At 40.7% G+C, this 19,157-nt stretch overlaps 1 protein-coding gene across 4 annotated transcripts in view; it reads right to left on the bottom strand.

Annotated features, from left to right (window-relative positions):
* TNKS2 (tankyrase 2) overlaps window positions 1-12,545 on the bottom strand; it is a 62,846-nt gene extending 50,301 nt beyond the window's left edge. For 2 of the 4 annotated variants that reach the window (XM_022569356.2, XM_089897923.1), the window contains exon 1: window positions 12,172-12,455. In XM_022569356.2, the coding sequence (XP_022425064.1) occupies window positions 12,172-12,370 (199 nt within the window). In that variant the 5' untranslated portion in view covers window positions 12,371-12,455. Of the gene's footprint in view, window positions 1-12,171 lie in introns of all 4 variants that reach the window. The other 2 variants (XM_022569357.2, XM_089897922.1) reach the window with 2 other exon arrangements.
* Window positions 12,546-19,157: the final 6,612 nt, after the last annotated feature.

Raw genomic sequence — 19,157 nt, 5'->3', positions numbered from 1 at the left:
ACTACTAACTTCAGAGGAAGGTTATGAAATTAGTGACTGAAAGTCCAAAGTTCAAACATTTTCCACTCTACAATAGCATTCCTAATTGCAAATGATGAGTTCTGCATATTTTGTGTGCAGACATTTTCAGGTATTCAAAGTAAATACTAACCAACTCTTGCTAGAATCCCTTTCCCACATGTATCTCATGAAATGTTTCTACTGAACTGGGGGACTATGAGACAGCAACAAAAATGTTTGTATTTGTCTATGTAGTGAAGATAGAGAGGTGATACTAGGCAGAAGTGTGATATGAGGTGTCTTCAAAGGAGCCCTTACTTTGCCACTTGCACAACACAAGCAACTTCTGCCTAGGCAGGAGGCCTTCTTTAGAAACCCATGTCCCACAGTTCTGCTGCAATTGCCCCCGTAAGGAAAAATACCAAAAAAGACAACTCATTTATACTGGTTAATAGATTTAGTACCAATGAGTTTCAATCTTTTACCATTCCCATGTAACAGCACCTGAAATCTTTTTACACTTAATAGTAAAAAGAAAAGGATTTCAGGCATATGTTAAAGTAGTTGGGGAGACATACCTGTGTATTGGGAGAGAGACAAAAGACCTTTACATTCATCTGAAATTTTATCAGAATATTCTTAAAACCACCAAGCCTGAATATAGTCCTTCTAAGAAGACCAGAGTGGAGTTGAATGAGAAAGCAACAACATACAATGTTTCCAAGGTGTATGTCTGAGGCTGGCCTGGCTGCAACTGAGGGAAGAGTTACATGACTGAAGAGATTAACTGTCTTGTTTTGTTTTGTTTTGTCTAAACATTCTAAGCTCTATGTCACAGAGGTGGGTGTCTTTGATACTCCCTATTCTCCATCTTTGATTCTCCCTACTCTCAAAGAGTTTACAATTTAGGATGTGGAGAAACAGTAATCTCAATGTACTATAACTGTCATAAAAGAGGTATATAGAAAATGCTACTAGAACTCAAAGAAGAGAATACCTAATTGGGGGAAAGCAGAGAACAGGAAGGACTATCCCAAAGGAGAGTCCAGTGATGACATGTGAGCTGAAGGCTTACAGAAAAATGAAGGGATCATTAGGAAAATGAGAGAAGTGAGGTGAGGAGAAGAGAGACAGGGAGTGGGAAAAAGCTAAGCAAGGAAAGAGCACTGCAGTTGAAGCAGAAGAAATAAAATGTACACAGGCATTGAAGTGTGAAAGAGCTAATCATTCATAGTAGCCAGGACATAGAATGCCCAAGTAGGCAGAAGCCAGATGAGGAAGAACCTTACAAGCCACACTAAGGTGGTGTATGGATTTTGTCCTATAGACTAGTGTTTTTCAAGCTGCTTTCAGGCAACAGATTTAATGCAATTTTTTTTTGCCTTAAAAAAATTGAGATATAATTGACATATAAGGTTATATTAGTTTCAGGTGCACAACATAATGATTTGATACTTGTATATAGTGCAAAATGGACACCACAATAGTCTAGTTAACATTTATCACTATGCATAGTTAAAAATTTTTTCTTGTGATGAGAACTTTTAAGATCTATTCTCTTAGCAACTTTCAAATATATAATACAGTATTATTAACTATAGTCATCATGCTGTACATTTCATCCCCAGGACTTAATTTCACATAACATAATGCCCTCAAAGTCCATTCATGTTGTTGCAAATGGAAGATTTCATTCTTTTTTTTTTTTTTACAGCTGAATTATATTCCATTGTGTATATACACCTCAGTTTCTTTATCCATTCATCCCTTGATAGACACTTAAGTTTTTTCCCATGTCTTGGCTATTGTAAATAATGCTGCAGTGGCTCTATTTACAATAGCCAAGACATGGAAGCAACCTAAATGTCCATGGACAGATGAATGGATAAGACAAATATCATATGATATCGCTTATAGGTGGAATCTAAAATATGATACAAATGAACCTATTTATAAAACAGAAATAAACTCACAGACATAGAAAACAAGCTTATGGTTACCAAAGGGGAAACGGTGTGTGTGTGTGTGTGTGTGTGTGTGTGTGTGTGTGTGTGACAAATTAGGAGTTTGTGATTAGCAGATACAAACTACTACATATAAAACATAAATAACAAGGTCCTACTGTATAGCACAGAGAACTTTATTCAATATGTTGTAATAAACTATAATGGAAAAGAATATGAAAGAGAATATATATACATATACACACACACACATATATAAAACTGAATCACTTTGCAGTAACCAGAAACTAACACATTATAAATTAACTATACTTCAATTTAAAAAAAAAGAAAGAAAAATAATGCTGCAGTGAACACAGGGGCGCACAAGCTGTTTTGAGTTAGCATTTTCTAATGAAATCCTATATAAAATTCCAATATGTGTCTCATTCAGTGCAAAAATACCCAATGCCTGGTACATAGCTGGCACTCATAAAGTTGCAAATTAACTGAATTCAATTTAAAACAATACTATTCAGGTTGAATCTGCTGCCTTCTCCTTCACAAAGACCCAAAGGAAATTACCCCCCTATTCCAGAGGCATCTTGTAGAAACAGTATGAAAAATTCTGCTACATAACACATCAATGGTCACTGAAGGACAAGCAAATACTTACTAATATATTGTATATTTTAAACCCGTTTTGCATCTTCCTTAAAAAAAAAAACAAAAAACTAATAACATGCTAGAAATCAACTCCTATCAGCACACATTTTATTGACTGCAAGTACCAAAATTTAACAAGTTCCTTTCTCATGAATAGTTAGGTTGTGTCTAATCTCTTGCTACTGCACACAATGTTGCCAGGAGTAACTAAAGACAGAAGAGAAAACTGACAGTATCTGGCAACTTCTTTAATTTGGGGAAAAGAGATAACTATCAGATATCTGAGACACAAAGTAAAACAGGATATTTTGTGAGATAAGATTATTTGTTTTTGGAAATGCTTAGCTTGAGGAACAAATGCCTAGTAAGTAGAAGGTTCTGTGGATTTTGATCTAAGGAAATTAGTATGAGCTAGCAACTGACATTTTGAAGTCCTGACCATAAAGATGGTGTTTGAAGCCATGCAAGAAAATGAATGAAGTTGACTAGTGAGCACTACTAGTTTTCTGTTTTGTTGAAAGAAGTGTATTTTCTATCAAGGATCAATCCCTTCTACACTGTAGCCCTTGTTCACCTTCTCAAGGTCTTCCCACTCACATCAGTCTCTCCCTCTCCACCAGATCATTCCTGGAAGTATGTAAACATGTTCTATATCTTCCATCTTATTAAAAACATTCTCCCTGAATTTACTTTTCCATTTCTCTGCTCCCCTGCATATTCAAACCTCCAACGATAGTCACCAGTTCTCTCATTTACTCTTCTCCCAAATCCAGTCTGGCTTCTTCCTTACAACGCTTTCATCAAGGCCACTTACAATCTCCATGTTGCCAAACCCAAAAGACACATGTCTGTCCTCATCTGACTAGACCTCTCAGCAACATTCGACAACTGACTACTTCCTCCCTTGTGAAACATCTCTCCGAGTTTCCATGACATCACACACTCCTGGGTTTTCCTTGTTTCATCTGTTCATTTAACAAATGATCAGGCAATATCAACCATGTAATGGACACTTTTCTGGGTGCCTGGGACATACTAGTGTACAAAACAGCCCAAATCTCTGCCTTTGAGGAACTTCTACGGAGGTGGGGCAGATGAACAACAAATGCACAAAATGAGTACGTTAGAAGGTAATTAGAGGGAGACTTCCCTGGTGGTCCAGTGGTTAAGACGTTACGCTCTCAATGCAGGGGGCCCAGGTTCGACCCCTGGTCAGGGAACTAGATCCCACATGCATGCTGCAACTAAGAGCCCGCATGCTGCAACCAAAGATACCGTGTGCTGCAATGAAGATCTGGCGTAGCCAAATACATAAATAAATAAATATTTTTTAAAAAAGGTAATTAGAGAAAGAGTAGAATAAGAAGTAATCAGGGTGTGTGTATGGAGTGGGTCATAAAATGGAACAGGGAGGTCATCATGGGCCTTACTGAGATGGTGATATTTGATGAAAGACCTGAAAGAGAGAGTGTTAGCCCTACTGACCAACTGTTAGAAGGTCAGAGTAAATGGAGCCAAGTGAGAAAGGGGTAGCATAGCAGGAGATGAGGTTAGAAGTAACGAGGACCAGCTAGAGAGGCTTGAGGACCACTGTAAGAACTCTGGCTTTTTTACTCTGAGGAAAAAGGGAGTGTCACTGCAGGGTTTTGAGCTGGTAAATTACATGATATGACTTATATTTGAAAAGTACCCTCTGGCTGTTGTGTTGAGACTAGATTTAAGGGGGTTTAGGATAGAAGTAGATGAGAGATTATGGTGGTTTGGACCATAATGTGGTGGAACTTGTCAGAATATTAAGTAACAGATTCTGGGTACTCTGAAGGTAGAGCCTGCACAGTTTGCTCACATATTGGACGTGGGGTGAGGGTAAGAGTGAGGAGGTTAAGAGAGGTTGGGGCCGAGAGAGGAATCATGGATGACTCCAAGGTTTTTGGACTAAGAAATGGAGTGGTGGAGTTGGCATCAACTCAGATGGGGAAGGCTACAGCCAAAATAGGTTCATGGCAAAAGATGAGGAATTCAGGTTTTGGACATGTCCTACTTCCCTGGGGGCTTCTTGCTTATTCCACCCCATTTTTAATGCCAGGATTCCTCAAGACTCAGTTCTCTACCCTCTTTTCCCCTCTTAGATGATCTCATCTTCTCCTATGGCTTTAAGCACCACATAGATACACAACCCGCAAATTTAAATCTCCAGTCTAGACTTTTCACCTGAATTCCAGGCTGTTTACTGGACATATCTCCACCTGGGTATTTCAAAGGCATCTCAGACTCAACATGTTCCCTAACTTCTCTTCATTCCACCGACACTGCCCCAACCCACTGTCTCCAGCCTGAACTACTGCAAAAGTCTCCTTAATTGGGCCTCTCATTTCTACTCTGTCCCCAGAGATCTTTTAAAGACAATCATCATACCATACCCCTGTTTAAAATAATTCACTGGCTTCCCACTGCTGCTTAGAATAAAATTCAATCACGCTCCCATGGCCTACAAGGTCTGCTGCATGAACTGGCCGTTACCGCCTTCTCAAACTTCATTTCATACCACTCTTCCCTTTCTGAGCTGTGATCCAGCTTTCTTTCAGTTCATCAAGTATGCCAACCTTACTTCAGTGGTACATGCTGCCTGTCTGCCTGGACTCCTCCCTTGCTCTTTGCATCCCTCATTTCTATTCACTGTCTAACCTGTTTAAATGTCTCCACCTTAGAAGGCCATCCCTGAGCATTCTATTTACAGCAGACCATTCGGCACACCCACACATTCAATTCAGTTGGTTTTCCCCTCTCCTTCACTAGAATGCAAACTTCAGAAAAAAAACACAGGAGTTTTTGTCTTTGTTGTTCACAGCAGTATCTTCTGGCACTTATTAAAACTTGTAATTACTGTTTAGTACTTATCTCCTGGACTCTCAAGTTCCATAAAAGGGGATCAATGTCTATCTTAGTTCATCATTACTTCCCCAGTGTCCTTCACACTGCATGGCACATAACAATTTGTTGATATTTGCTGAATTAATATATCACGGTATGAGAAAAGGAGACTGAGAAATAAAACTAAGACAGAATGGCGGGCTTCCCTGGTGGCGCAGTGGTTGAGAATCTGCCTGCCAATGCAGGGGACATGGGTTCGAGCCCTGGTGCGGGAAGATCCCACATGCTGCAGAGCAACTAGGCCCATGAGCCACAACTACTGAGCCTGCGCGTCTGGAGCCTGTGCCCCGCAACAAGAGAGGCCGCGACAGTGAAAGGCCCGCGCATCGTGATGAAGAGTGGCCCCCACTTGCCACAACTAGAGAAAGCCCTCGCACAGAAACGAAGACCCAACACAGCCAAAAATAAATAAATAAAAAAGCAGTTTCTTTAAAAAACAAAAAAAAGAAAGAAAGAAAGAAAGAATGGCAAAGCAGAAGCCACGAGGGAAAATTTCAAGGAGGGAAAGGCCAAATCTGCTGCCACTATGCTCTGACCTGAATCTTCCTTACCACAGCCTGGGTACTGTTGACCACACTGTCCTCCCAAGTGAGCCACCCACAGCTGCCCCAGTCAATGGCTCTGCTATCCCAGCCACGCAGCACCCACCTGGAAGAAAAGCTTTTAAAAAAGACTTAGGTTGGAGAGTAAGAGAAAAGGAATCAAAATAAAGAAAAATTAGTAAAGGTACCTCTTTCTTTGGAAAGTTACTTGATGTGCCCAAGCACTTTGAGAAGGATCACTATTTCTTCGGTGGAGATCGACACATGTGGAGTAGTCAAAATGGTGACTCACAGAGTAACTTCCCAAAAAAGGAGTGTGAGGTGGGCATAGAAATAGTTGTAGTAGAACATCTAGTTGTTACAACAGATAGTGTCAATTAGGAAGATATCTGTTCCAAAGGATCAGTGATCAAGCTGAAGAAAGGTCAAGTGTAGCCTTTTGTTAAAATACCATTGAGAAGAGAAGATGGCTGCCTCAAACCAGAGCTGAAGAGAGAGAATCGATACTGATGTGTCTGACTAAACACTGAAATTGAAGTTTTAGCTAGGGAGGAGACAGGGGGAGAAAGGGTTAAGGTGATTTTATCTACATAGTTACCAACAGTCCAAGACACAGATGACTTCTACTTCAATAACTGTATCAACATGATTTCCTAGCCATTAAGAGGTCTGACACCCATCTGGAGACTGATTGACCAGCATGTTTTCCAAGTCACAGTGTAAGGACTATATATGTGTGCAGAGGTCATGCTGCTATCCTGAGACAGTAGATAAGAGTCTGAGATTTGAATGTTTGAAGCCACTTCTTGACATGAAAGGAATTATTTAGTGGGGGTCAGCAGGTAGCTAGCTCAAATTTTAAAATCTTCTACTTTTGGAAGTTTGGTGAAACCTTAGCTTTAAATGGCTTCCCAAACTCTGAGGGTTAATTCCTGATAAAATCCCCATTCTTACAGTGTCAAGAATAGTTCAAAGCACTTCTGTTAAGTACTCATTTCTTGAAGAAAAAATAGTTTTGCAAGGTATATTCTGTTCATGCTCTCACTGGCCAGGTAAAACATGAATAGGCATATCCTCAGAGTCAATGCCAATCTTCATATCCTAAGGATCTCTTTATAAAGGAATCAGAAGCCTACAGTTAGCAGTCATGGCTGCTCAGGATACACTGTGGTTTATTTTATAACTATGGAATAGCACTCATCTTCAAACATGAAAATCCTGATGAAATCATACACTGAGTTTGAATCCACTATAAAGCACTGACAATGAAACAAAACAGGCTTATTTGGAAAGTAAATCTACTGATCAATAAACTGTGTTACTTAATGGCAGGCATTGTCCCCTGTTCATTTCTGTTTACTGGACAAGGCTGGTATCTGGTATATAGGAGGACTTGACAAACATTTGTTTGGTGCATAGCTAATACTTTGTTGGAACAGTAAGCAAACGACCTCCACAGAAAATATGAAGTTAATGATTTGTGATGACTAAGAAAAGTAGTCTATTCAATTTCTCTTTTGTCAAGTTTCGTTACAATCTAGATGCCATCAGTTTCAGCAGTCCCAGGAACTGTCTTGCCAACCATGAATATTGTTAACAGTATCATATTTTGCTGCTCTACTGGAAACATGCTTTCAGCTGCATGGCTTCCAGAAAGCTGTGAAGCATTGGAAGTCACTACAGAGAAACCAACTTAGACTCTTAGGAAGTTTCATTGAGAGCCACCACCTCCCCCTTTTTACAGTCCAAAGGTGGAATGGGCCATTGATGATGCAGCTGGTCCAATATGAAATGACAGTGATGTCTTGCCAACCTAAAGGTAGGCTGGTGTCATGTAGGGCTTTGTCAGAAGGAAACATTCAGACACAGAAAATGTCAACCAATGCCATGAAACAGAGAAGGCTCCTGTGGCCTAGGAGTTGGGAATGTATAATCAAGCAGCCTTCAGCTTGACTTACACAGCCAGGACTCTTGTCAGATTTTTTTAAGGAATATCATTTTATACTTCTCATTTACTATTAACTTTAGTTTACTAAGATCTAGAAAAAGTACTTCCCATGTATATTTCTTGAGAATGAGGAACACAAGGGACAAGGTTTTGCCTAGCTCAACTTGGGACAAATAATCTGGTCAGAGTGGAAGAAACTTGGAAAAGGATGCCATGGCCTCTGGGGTGATGAAATTCTGACAACCTGAATGCGGAAGTACTGCAACAAGTACTCCAGACTGGTTGTTACTGAAGTCAACTGCCTACCTCTAAATCCATCAAGAGCTGAGGAAAAAGGTATAACTCAAGTCTTGATAATATACTGGGAGATCTGATAAGTCAAAAAAAATTCTGAATTCTTAAATAGACTGTTTTTTATTTGATACTGGGGTTTTCTACTGATGCAGAACTTAATTATTCCCCACAGCAAAAACCAATCCTGGAAACAAAAGTCTATAATTCTAGCCCTAGGTAAGAAATGTGGGTACATTTTGTGCATCTCCCATAATTATGACGGTGACCTACAGCCAAAAGAAGGAAATGCTTTTGAAACATTACTGGAGGTCTTCAATAGCCCCATTTTGGGAAAGGATATCAGTGGCAATCACAAAAGCTATTATATCTTTGGTAGCTGAGTTGTTAAAATCTTCAATTGGAGGAATCATTCCACTTTCTTATACCAGTCAGAATCTGACTTACTGGTCCAATTGCCTACCCTATACAAAAATCCTTTCTACAGCATCTCTGAAAGATGCCAATCCAACCACTGTTTGGAGAATTCCAGCCAATCCCACAGTTGAACAGATTGTTAGAGGCAGTCTGACTCCTTGTAACCTTTCACCTACTAGCCCCTAGTTTTGACTGCCAAGGCCAGAGGAGTCATATCCTCTCACTTTTCTACTTGACTATCTTACACATATGTGTAGATAGAAACATTGTTTAACCTTAGCCTTCTTTCATCTCTAGAATAAGTAACTCTAGTTTTCATATCAGTTGCTTGTATAAGTTCCAGTTGCTCTAGTTCCATTTCCCTCTTCCAGGGGAAGAAAACAAAAAAACAAACAAACAAAAAACCCCTCTTATATGCAATTCACTTAATTGAATATAATAAAGTTAAGTCTGACTAGTTCAATGTATATGGCTGAGTAGCATACTACAAATACAGAACAGTAACAACACGCTACAAATACAAAACAAATGTTACCTTGTTTAACTAGAACTCTAACAATGCAAGTTCTTTTTAAACCTGTCATTCTCTAGCTACACACATATGTATCACCTCCTTTCCACCATCTCTGTACCTGAATTCCTTGAACCTAATAAATTATTTTACATATTTTCCTACTGAATGATACCTCTCTGCACACTCCAAAGAATGTTTAAGATTCTCAAGCCAGGGAATTCTATTCCTCACAGCCCAGTCCTCCGAGTTCTAGGATTCTTGTGAATACTGTGTATTTCTTTCTTTGGCTATGATGGACAACAAGATGACTTTCTCCCAAAGATTCTGTCCCTCTTCATTTTTCAGAAATGAGCTCAGAGAAGCAATCTCCTTTACTGAGATTTGCTGTTTTCTAGGGGATTATACTGTCAAGAATTTCAGATGCAATTGCTTTTAGCAAAATTAGAGCTGTAGCCTTCCTACCACCAACCTGCCTCTACAAGTTTCATTCATATCCTGTGTGTGTGTGTGGGGGGGGTGTAGGTAGGGGGCTGGTGGCAGAGCGATTGAAGAGAAAACAATTTTTCTTGTTAAGAAGTGACTTCTTAAAGCATACTTATCTAAGAAATGTAATCTAGACCAATAATAGGAGAAAAGTTCCTATTTACGTTGATTACTTTTTTCATTTGATAGAAGAACTCCTTTAGGACTGGCAATTGATTATTCCTTTAATCGAACTAAATATTTTAGATGAAAAGATAGACCAAATTTTTTCTAATCTGTTCTATCGTGATTCACTTTATTTTTCGTTCCTGTTCCTTGGAAATCCAAACAAAAGACAAAATCATGTCTACCCTACCCCCCAATAAAACCTCCAAGCTTTGATCAGCTTAAAAAAAAATTTTCCCTCCCATAGCTTACCCTATAATGTACAAACACAAGAAACTGCTTGGTCAGGCAGTTACATAGTCCCACCTACACTGAGCTTCCAATAACCTGCTTACATGCATATTAACATAACGAATAACTCACCACCTACGAAGAGTTCATAAAATATATTCTCCACATATTAAGAAAAATGCAGCTGGATGCACTTATTTAAAAATTAAGAAAACAGGTTCTCTCTCATTAATCTAATAATAATTTAGATTGAATTTACCGAGCTAATTAAAAAAAGTTTCTAATACACCTGAGTTTAAATGCAGGGCTTTAAAGATCTGATTTAATGTAGACTATTAGTAATTTTTATTTTATTAGTTTCTTTTATACCTTGACTTCTTAAGCTTATAACCTGTACCTGAGAATTTGGATAAATTGTGAGAGGTAAGTTGGTTCCTAAAATAAGTTTTCCATTTCAGTCTAAACAAACCACATGAAATCTATGTAAAAAGTACTTTGCAATGTTGGGACAGAACGCAGGGTGGGATGGTTGGGAGGAATAAGGTCAATAAGAAGCTAATCCATAATCTTAAGCCTCTAAATATTACTATTTTCAGATATGAACTCATTAATACAACAAATTCTTGAAAGGTAGCAACTAAGATCTTCTTTGGTTATTTTTATCCCACAGATCAAGTGAACAGAATATAAGTAACACTACCCCTTGGATTACATATCGTTGGTTATGACGGTTTGCCAAATCAGTTATTTAAATGCTTACTACACGGACAAGCAGGACAATCCAAATTAGCTGAGGACAGGCAGCACTGATCACCAAAATTTTAGGCAAAATGGCCAAACAGAAGATTAGACTTTGGTATTCTTCATCCTTCCCTTTCTGCTGCCCACAGGCTGTTTATAGTTCTCCCACCTACGGTCCCCCAATGGAAACCCAACAAATTTGTAATTGATGGAGAAAGCATACCTCCCAGTAGTATTTACATTTTCAAACAGGTACAGGTTAAAACAAACAAATCTCCCATTGGTAGAAAGTGTAAAAGCAATGCCTGTGAACAAGGAAATCTTTCTTATGCTCCTCTGCTCATCATTCCTACTCCAAAAAAACCAGAGTGCTTTAAAACATACCCTTCTGCTTTTTCAAAAAATTACTTTAAACAATCATGTAACGCACCAAGTGAAAAACCAGCATTATCGGAAGTATGAGACTCTATTCCCGCTTTCAACTGTGCATGGCTCACTTGAGGATAGAGGTAATCACGATCCTTCCTCAAAGTGAAAAGTATAAATGCTTTATAGAAATAAGATGTAAATTTAAAAAAAACGTAATTCAAACGATCGAAATCTCAGAATGAGGCGAGATTAGTCCCAATTTAAATTGTAGATCCAAGCTAGAGTACCTGCACCATCTTTCCTCGCATTCTACTACTTTCCACCCCAACTTGTACGTGTCTGGCAGACATTACCCGCTCGCACACCACCTAAGTCAGATATCAATTCTCCCAAACTTGACTCTTTCCAGCTCTAGTCTCCAGAAACTTGCTAATGACGGCTACCCGGGTAAACCTATTAACGCTAATGTGTCAATGATCAATTAAGCTGCTGCTCTTAAATCACATCCCTGCATTTTACAAAAGCATTAAGAACGTAACCCAAAGGCTTTTTAAGAGTTATAGTGGAACGTGCAAGAACGACAGATTTTGGAGGTAATTGGCCTTTAAATCACAAGGTCTACTACGTCCCTACTCTTTCTAGTATGTAGAGACCTTTTAGGGTAGTAAGACCGGAAGTTGGTACAGGTATTGTCGACACAAAACAAAGCAGAAAAGCCCAAACAAACAAACGAACAAAAAAACCCACAGCTTCCAGTGAGTGCGGCACACTCGCCCCCTAGTCCCCACTCGACGACATCGAGATGACCAGGACCGGAGCCCCGGGGGGGAGGGCGGGGGCAGAGGTGCACTGTGTCTGGTTTCGGGCCTGCGAGCCGGGGTGCGCAGGTGGAGTCTGGGGGCGAGGCGAGGCGGCGCTGGCCCCGGTTACCTGCGGCGAAGTGGAGCGGGGTGGACTTCCTCCCCGCCGTGTCGCGGCTGTTCACCTTCTCTGGCGTCACCAGCCTCTTGACTCGCTCCACGTCCCCGTTGCGGCACGCCTCGAACAGCTCCCGGGCGGCCGGTTCCACGGCCTCGGCCGCCGCGCCCGCGCAGGCCGCGCCCCCGCCAGCGCAGCGGCGGCCCGACATGATCCTGGCCGCCGCCGCCGCCAGCAGCAGCGCCAGCAACGGCAGCAGGAGCCCCGGCCCCGCGAGCAGGAGGGCGAGGCCCCCCGGAGGAGACGCGCTCAGGGCCCGGGCCGCTCGGATCCCTGCTGTCACCGGGCTCGGCGCAGTTCCATGGCCGCGCCGCCGCGCGCCCCTCGCTCGGCCTCGCGACTCCGGCTGCCCCGCGGCGGCGGCGGAGGCACCGCGAACCCGCCGTTCGACCTCCGAAGCGACGCGGAGGCGGAAGCTGGCAAGGCCCCTCCTGCCAGCTCCTCTGAGCCCTGGGAGCGCACGTGACGTCGCGCTGCGCGTGCGCACTGGTCGTAGACGGCCGGGCAGGTTTCGGCGAGCTGGGCGGCCCGGAGGGGCTTGTGGGAAATGTGAGGCGAGAGCCTCCTGCTTTGGGAGGAGAGGGGGCTTCGTCCCACCGCCATGTTTGTGGTGGGTTTTGCTGAAGTCGAGCGACTCTGCTTATCGTCTTTTTTGAAGAATGGATTTCGTGATCTGAATTTCATTATTACACTGAAAAGAACTCTTGAAAGTTTTTCCCCGATCTTGCATATTATTTTGGACTTCTTTTGTGGAAAATTTCCATTTTTTCAGCTTCCACAATCCCTTTTTCCTGGGGGTTTCTTTTCTGTTTCGCTTGTTTGTTTGTACACCCCCTCCCCCATCCCCACTGTCTCTTCCCTTCCCCCGCAACTGCTAATTTGCTGTTTCTTGTGGGCCACTTCTCGGAAATGAATGAGTTGCTTGATGGGAAGTTTGGATGAGCTGCCCCAAGGTCATTTGAAGAAAATTAGGAAAGCAATGAAAGTTTGTTCCAATTCTAAATTAATAATTGAGAGGCATGGCTTAGATTAATTACTGTTTCCATAGTTATTAGTTTAGGACTAAATGACCACTCGTAACTCCATATTATGCTGCTTTGGCTGAGGTGTGGATATACTGGTGACAAAGTTCAATGAGTTGCGATTTATTTATTTTTTTGCTATGAAACAAGAAAAGCACATAATTCTCACGCTTAAGGTAGTGATCAGCTGGGTTTCTTTAAATAAAGATTTTTTTGGTGTGGACCATTTTTAAAGTCTTTTATTGAACTTGTTACAATATTGCTTCTGTTTTATGTTTTGGGGTTTTTTTGGCCAGAAGGCATGTGGGATCTTAGCTCCCCAACCTGGGATCGAACCTACACCCCCTGCATTGGAAGGTGAAGTCTTTTTTTTTAAATTAATTATTTACGTATTTATTTTTGGCTGAGTTGGGTCTTTGTTGTTTTGCCCGGGCTTTCTCTAGCTGCAGAGAGCGGGAGCTACTCTTCATTGCAGTGTGCAGCCTTCTCCTTGCAGAGCATGGGCTTCAGGCGCCTGGGCTTCAGTAGTTGTGCTTGTGGGCTCTAGAGTGCAGGCTCAGTAGTCGTGGCACACGGTCTTAGTTGCTCCACGGCACGTGGGATCTTCTCAGATCAGGGCTCGAACCCGTGTCGCCTGCATTGGCAGGCGGATTCTTAACCACTGCGCCACCAGGGAAGCCCTGGAAGGTGAAGTCTTAACCACTGGACTGCAAGGGAAGTCGCTCTAGACAGTCTAATCATCTGTGAATGTGAATGTTGGAAAAAGTTTCTCATTTTCCCATCCTAGGCCTTAGGCCTTACTGGGTTGGCTAAGACCGCTAATGTAATATTGAGTAAAAGTATTAATATTGGATATGCTTGCCTTGTTCTAGTTTTTAAAAGGACATCTAACCTTTTACTGTTAAGAATGATGTTTGGGGGATTTCCCTGGTAGCCCAGTGGTAAGAATCCGCCTTCCAATGCAGGGGACGGTTTGATTCCCTGGTTGGGGAACTAAGATCCCACATGCCGTTGGGCAACTAAGCCCACGCACCACAACTACTGAGTTCTCGCACCTCAACGAAAGAGCCTGTGTGCCGCAAACTACAGAGCCCATGCGCTCTGGACCCTGTGCACCACAACTACAGAGCCCACGTGCCTTGGAGTCTGCACGCTGCAACTAGAGAGAGAAAACCCACACGCCACAACTAGAGAGAAGCCTGCGTGCTGCAACAAAAGATCCTGCACACCTCAACGAAGAACCCACGTGCTGCAACTAAGACCTGATGCAGCCAAAAAATAATAATAAAAAAAAGCCACCACTAAAAAAAAAAAAAAAAAAAGTTTTTTCACCTAGAAGAGAACATAGGCAAGACATTCTCTGACATAAACCGTAGCAATATTTTCTTAGTCTCCCAAGGCAAAGGAAATAAAAGCAAAAATAAACAAATGGAATCTAATCAAAGTTATAAGCTTTTGCATAGCAAAGGAAACAATAAACAAAATGAAAAGACAACCCACAGACTGGGAGAAAATATTTGTGAATGATACGACTGAAAAGGGCTTAATTTCCAAAATATACAAACAGCTCAGACAATTCAATATCAAAAAAACAACCCAATCAAAAAATGGGCAGAACTAAATAGACATTTCTCCAAAGAAGACATACAGATGGCCAACAGGCACATGAAAAGATGCTCAACTTTGCTAATTATTAGAAAAATGCAAATCAAAACTACAATGAGGTGTTATCTCACACCGGTCAGAATGGCCATCATCAAAAAGTCTATAAATAATAAATGTTGGAGAGGATGTGGAGAAAAGGGAACCCTCCCACACTCTTGGTGGGAATAGAAATTGGTGGAGCTACTATGGAAAATAGTACGGAGGTTCCTCTGAAAATAGAGTTACAATATGATCCTGCAGTCCCACTTCTGGGCATATATCTGGAAAAGATGAAAACTCTAATTTGAAAAGATACATGCACCTCAATATTCATAGCAGCACTATTTACAACAGCCAAGACATGGAAGCAACCTACGTATCCCTCTACAGATGAATGGATAAAGAGGATGTGGCGTGTATATATATATATATATATATATATATACACACACACACACACACACACAAAATGGAATATTACTTAGCCATAAAAAGACTGAAATTTTGCCATTTGCAGCAACATGGATGGACCTAGAGATTATCATACTAAGTGAAGTAAGCCAGACAAAGACAAATATTATATGGTATCACTTATATATATGGAATCTAAAAAATAATAAAAATGAACTTATTTACAAAACAGAAACAGACTCACAGACATAGAAAACAAAATTATGGTTACCAAAAGGGAAAGGAGAGGGGGTGACAAATAAGGAGTTTGTGATTAGCAGATACAAACTACTATATATAAAACAGATAAACAAAAAGGATTTACTGTAGTACAAGGAACTATATTCAATATCTTGTAATAACCTATAATGGAAAAGAGTTATAGATATCTGAATCACTGCTGTACACCCGAAACTAATATTGTAAATCAACTATACTTCGATTAAAAAAAAAAAAGAATGATGTTTTTTAAGATGTTGTTTTCCATAATGTTTTGGTAGTTACACTTTTTTCAGGTGAAAGAGGTTTCCTTCTGTTTGCACTTTGCTAATGATTGTTGTCATGAATGGATGTTGAATCTTTATAAAATGCTTCCTTTTTTGTTAAGTTTTTATTATAATTGGATGTTGAATTTTATCAAATGATTTTTTCCTACAACTATTGAGGTATATTTTCTTCTTTTATCTGTCCATGTAGTTAATCTTATTTATGGATTTTCTAATGTCAAACCAATCAATAATTTAAAATTTTCCCACAAAGTAAACATCAAGTCCAGAGAGTTGTTTAGGCAAATTCTACCGAACTTTCACAGAATAATTCCAGTCTTGTTCAAACTCTTTCCAGATACTAGAGGAAGACAAAATACTCACTAACTCATTCTATGACACTGTTATAACCTTGAAACCAAAGCAGGTAAGGACAAGAAAGGAAAATTACAGACCACTTTCAATCATGAACATAGATATAAAACTTCTAAATAGACGATAAGCTAACAGAATCCAAAAAGGTGATGTAGAACCAGCTGGTGCTTGAAAAAAAAATACTCAAAACAAATACAACACACAAAAAATAACTCCAGAGGTGTTTATATGTATAACTAAAGCAACTGTGGGACTGAATCTGACAGTCATTTTCTTAATTGGAAACAAGATACTTTCCCTTACCTACCTTTATTTTTCCCTTCATTAAAAGGGAAGTGATGGACTTCCCTGGTGGCGCAGTGGTTAAGAATCTGCCTGCCAGTGCAGGGAACACGGGTTCGATCCCTGGTCTGGGAAGATCCCACATGCCACAGAGCAACTAAGCCCGTGTGCCATGACTACTGAGCCTCCGCTCTAGAGCCCGCAAGCCACAACTACTGAGCCCACATGCCACAACTACTGAAGCCTGTGCGCCTAGAGCCCGTGCTCCACAACAAGAGAAGCCATCGCAACCAGAAGCCCATGCACCACAACGAAGAGTAGCCCCCACTCACCGCAACTAGAAAAAGCCCTCATGCAGCAGCAAAGACCCAATGCAGCCAAAAATAAATAAATAAATAAATAAATAAATTAGTTAATTTAAAAAAGGGAAGTGAACAGCTTGGACGTAGATATAGTGAGTTAAAACAGAAATAAGGAGGTACAGAAAAAGACTATACCAGGTTGAATTGTGTCCCCCCCAAATTCATATCCACCCAGAATCTCAGAAAGTGACCATGTGAGGATGGAGGCGGAGATTGGTTTGATGCATACACAAGCCAAGGAATGCCAGGGATTGCAGGCAACCATCAGAAGCTAGAAAAGGCAAGAAAGGATCTTACCCTAGAGAGCCTTCAGAGACAGCACAGCCCTGCTAATTCCTTAATTTCAGACAGCTAGCCTCCAGAATTGTGAGAGAATAAATTTCTATTATTACAAGACACCCAGTTTGAGGTACTTTGTTATCATAGTCCTAGGGAACTAATAACAGATTATGATGCTATAAAGTGGGGTGCTGCTGTGACAAATACCTAAAAATATGGAAGTGGCTTTGGAATTGGATAGTGGGTAGAGGCTGGAAGAATTGTTAAGTGCATAATAGAAAAAAGCCTAGATTGCCTTGAAGAGATGGTTGGTAGAAAAAGAAGTTAAACATAATTCTGGTGAGGGTCTAGAAGGAAGAGGAAACTGTAGAGAAAGCTTCTGTAGTCTGAGGGCATACAAATATCACTAACAGAATGTTACCAGAAATATGAATGATAAAATGCTTCTGATGAGGTGCCAGATAGAAATGAGGAACATATTAATGAACACTATAGGAAAGGTAATCCTTGTTATAAAGCAGCAGCAAACTTGGCTGAATTATGTTCTACTATTGGGTGAAAATAGAATTTATAAGAGATGAATTTGGATAGATTTCCAAGCAACAGGTGGAAGGTGCAGACTGGTTTCTCCTTGTCACTTACAGTAAAATAAGAGAAGAGATAAATTGAGAAATAAACGGTTAAGGAAAACAGAACCTGCAAATGATGAATTGGAAAATTCTTAGCCTACCCAGATAGCATACTCTGGAAACAGGGCCAAGGGTGTGAGTGGACAACTCTTTGCTATAGAGATCAGGTGTGTGTCATTTATGGCTCCAATCAACCATCTCAGCAGCAGCCAGCAATAGACAAGTTTACCCAGGAACGCTTGTGTCTGATGGTGTGGTTTCTCTTGACATCCACAGAAGATTGACAAGGTTTTGGAGAATTTTACACCAACAGAAACACTGCCAGCCTGGATGGAAGGGGACAGAGAGAGACAGGATGAAATGAATACCCTTGAGGGCAGAGCCATGAAGGCAGAGGCCAGAGAGGGTGGGACTTCCACCTAGGAGGACTGAGAGGATGGAGCATCAAGCCACAAAGGATTACTCTTAAGCCTTGAAGCCTAATAGAATTTGTCTTTCTGGATGGTGAACTGTTTTAGAAAGGTAATCTTTTTTTTTTTCAGTTTAGGAATGGCAATGTCTATCCCATGGCTGTCCCATCATTGTATTTTGGAAGCAGACAGTTTGTTTTCTAGTTTCACAGGTCTGTGGACAGAGAAGAATTTTGCCCCATGATGAACCATGCCCAGAGTTTCACCCATACCTGATTTAGATGATTTAGATGACAAGATTTGGAATTTTTTTTAAGTTGACAATACTTTGGAATTAGATTTAATGCTGCAATGGGTTAAGACTTCAGGGGACTTTGGGATGGGATGAATGTATTTTTGCACATGGGATGGATGCGAGTTTTGGGGGAGGCGGATGGCAGACTGTACTGAGTTGATAGTGTCCCCTCTAAAATCATGTCCAGTTTGAACCTCAGAATGTGACCTTATTTGGAAATAGGGTCTTTTCTAATGTAATTAAGTTGAGGTCGTATTGGATTAGGATGGGCTCTAAATACAATCACTGGAGTCCTTACAAGAAAAGACAAAGACACACAGACACAGAAACATATGGAAAAAGGTAATTTGAGGATTACTGGCAACCACTAGTAGCTAGAGGAGGCAAGATGTATCCTCCATAGTGTTTCAGAGAAAGCATGGCCCTGCCAACACCTTGATTTCAGACTTTCAGCTTGCAAATTTTGAGGGAATAAATTTCTGTTATTATAGGCCACTCAGTTTGCAGTACTCAGTTCAGCAGCCGTAGGAAATGAATACACAGGGCCACTGATACTTGTGAGAAATGCTTGTCAAATATAAGTGCTCAAAGAACTGAAAGCTCACAAGAGCATGGCAAAGTGGGAAAATGGACTAAATGTACAACTTGTGAGGGAATGAAAAGGGTTACCAACTGACCTCTGCTCAAGGGTTATGTTGTAGGAGC

This window comes from Delphinapterus leucas, chromosome 16 (genome assembly GCF_059928025.1).
Source record: "Delphinapterus leucas isolate spDelLeu-1000000601 "Yukka" chromosome 16, BTC_Dleu_Yukka2, whole genome shotgun sequence".
In the NCBI taxonomy this organism is placed as follows: domain Eukaryota; kingdom Metazoa; phylum Chordata; class Mammalia; order Artiodactyla; family Monodontidae; genus Delphinapterus; species Delphinapterus leucas.
The sequence above is the reverse complement of the archived record's forward strand: the minus strand, read 5'-3'. Positions and strand labels throughout refer to the sequence as shown.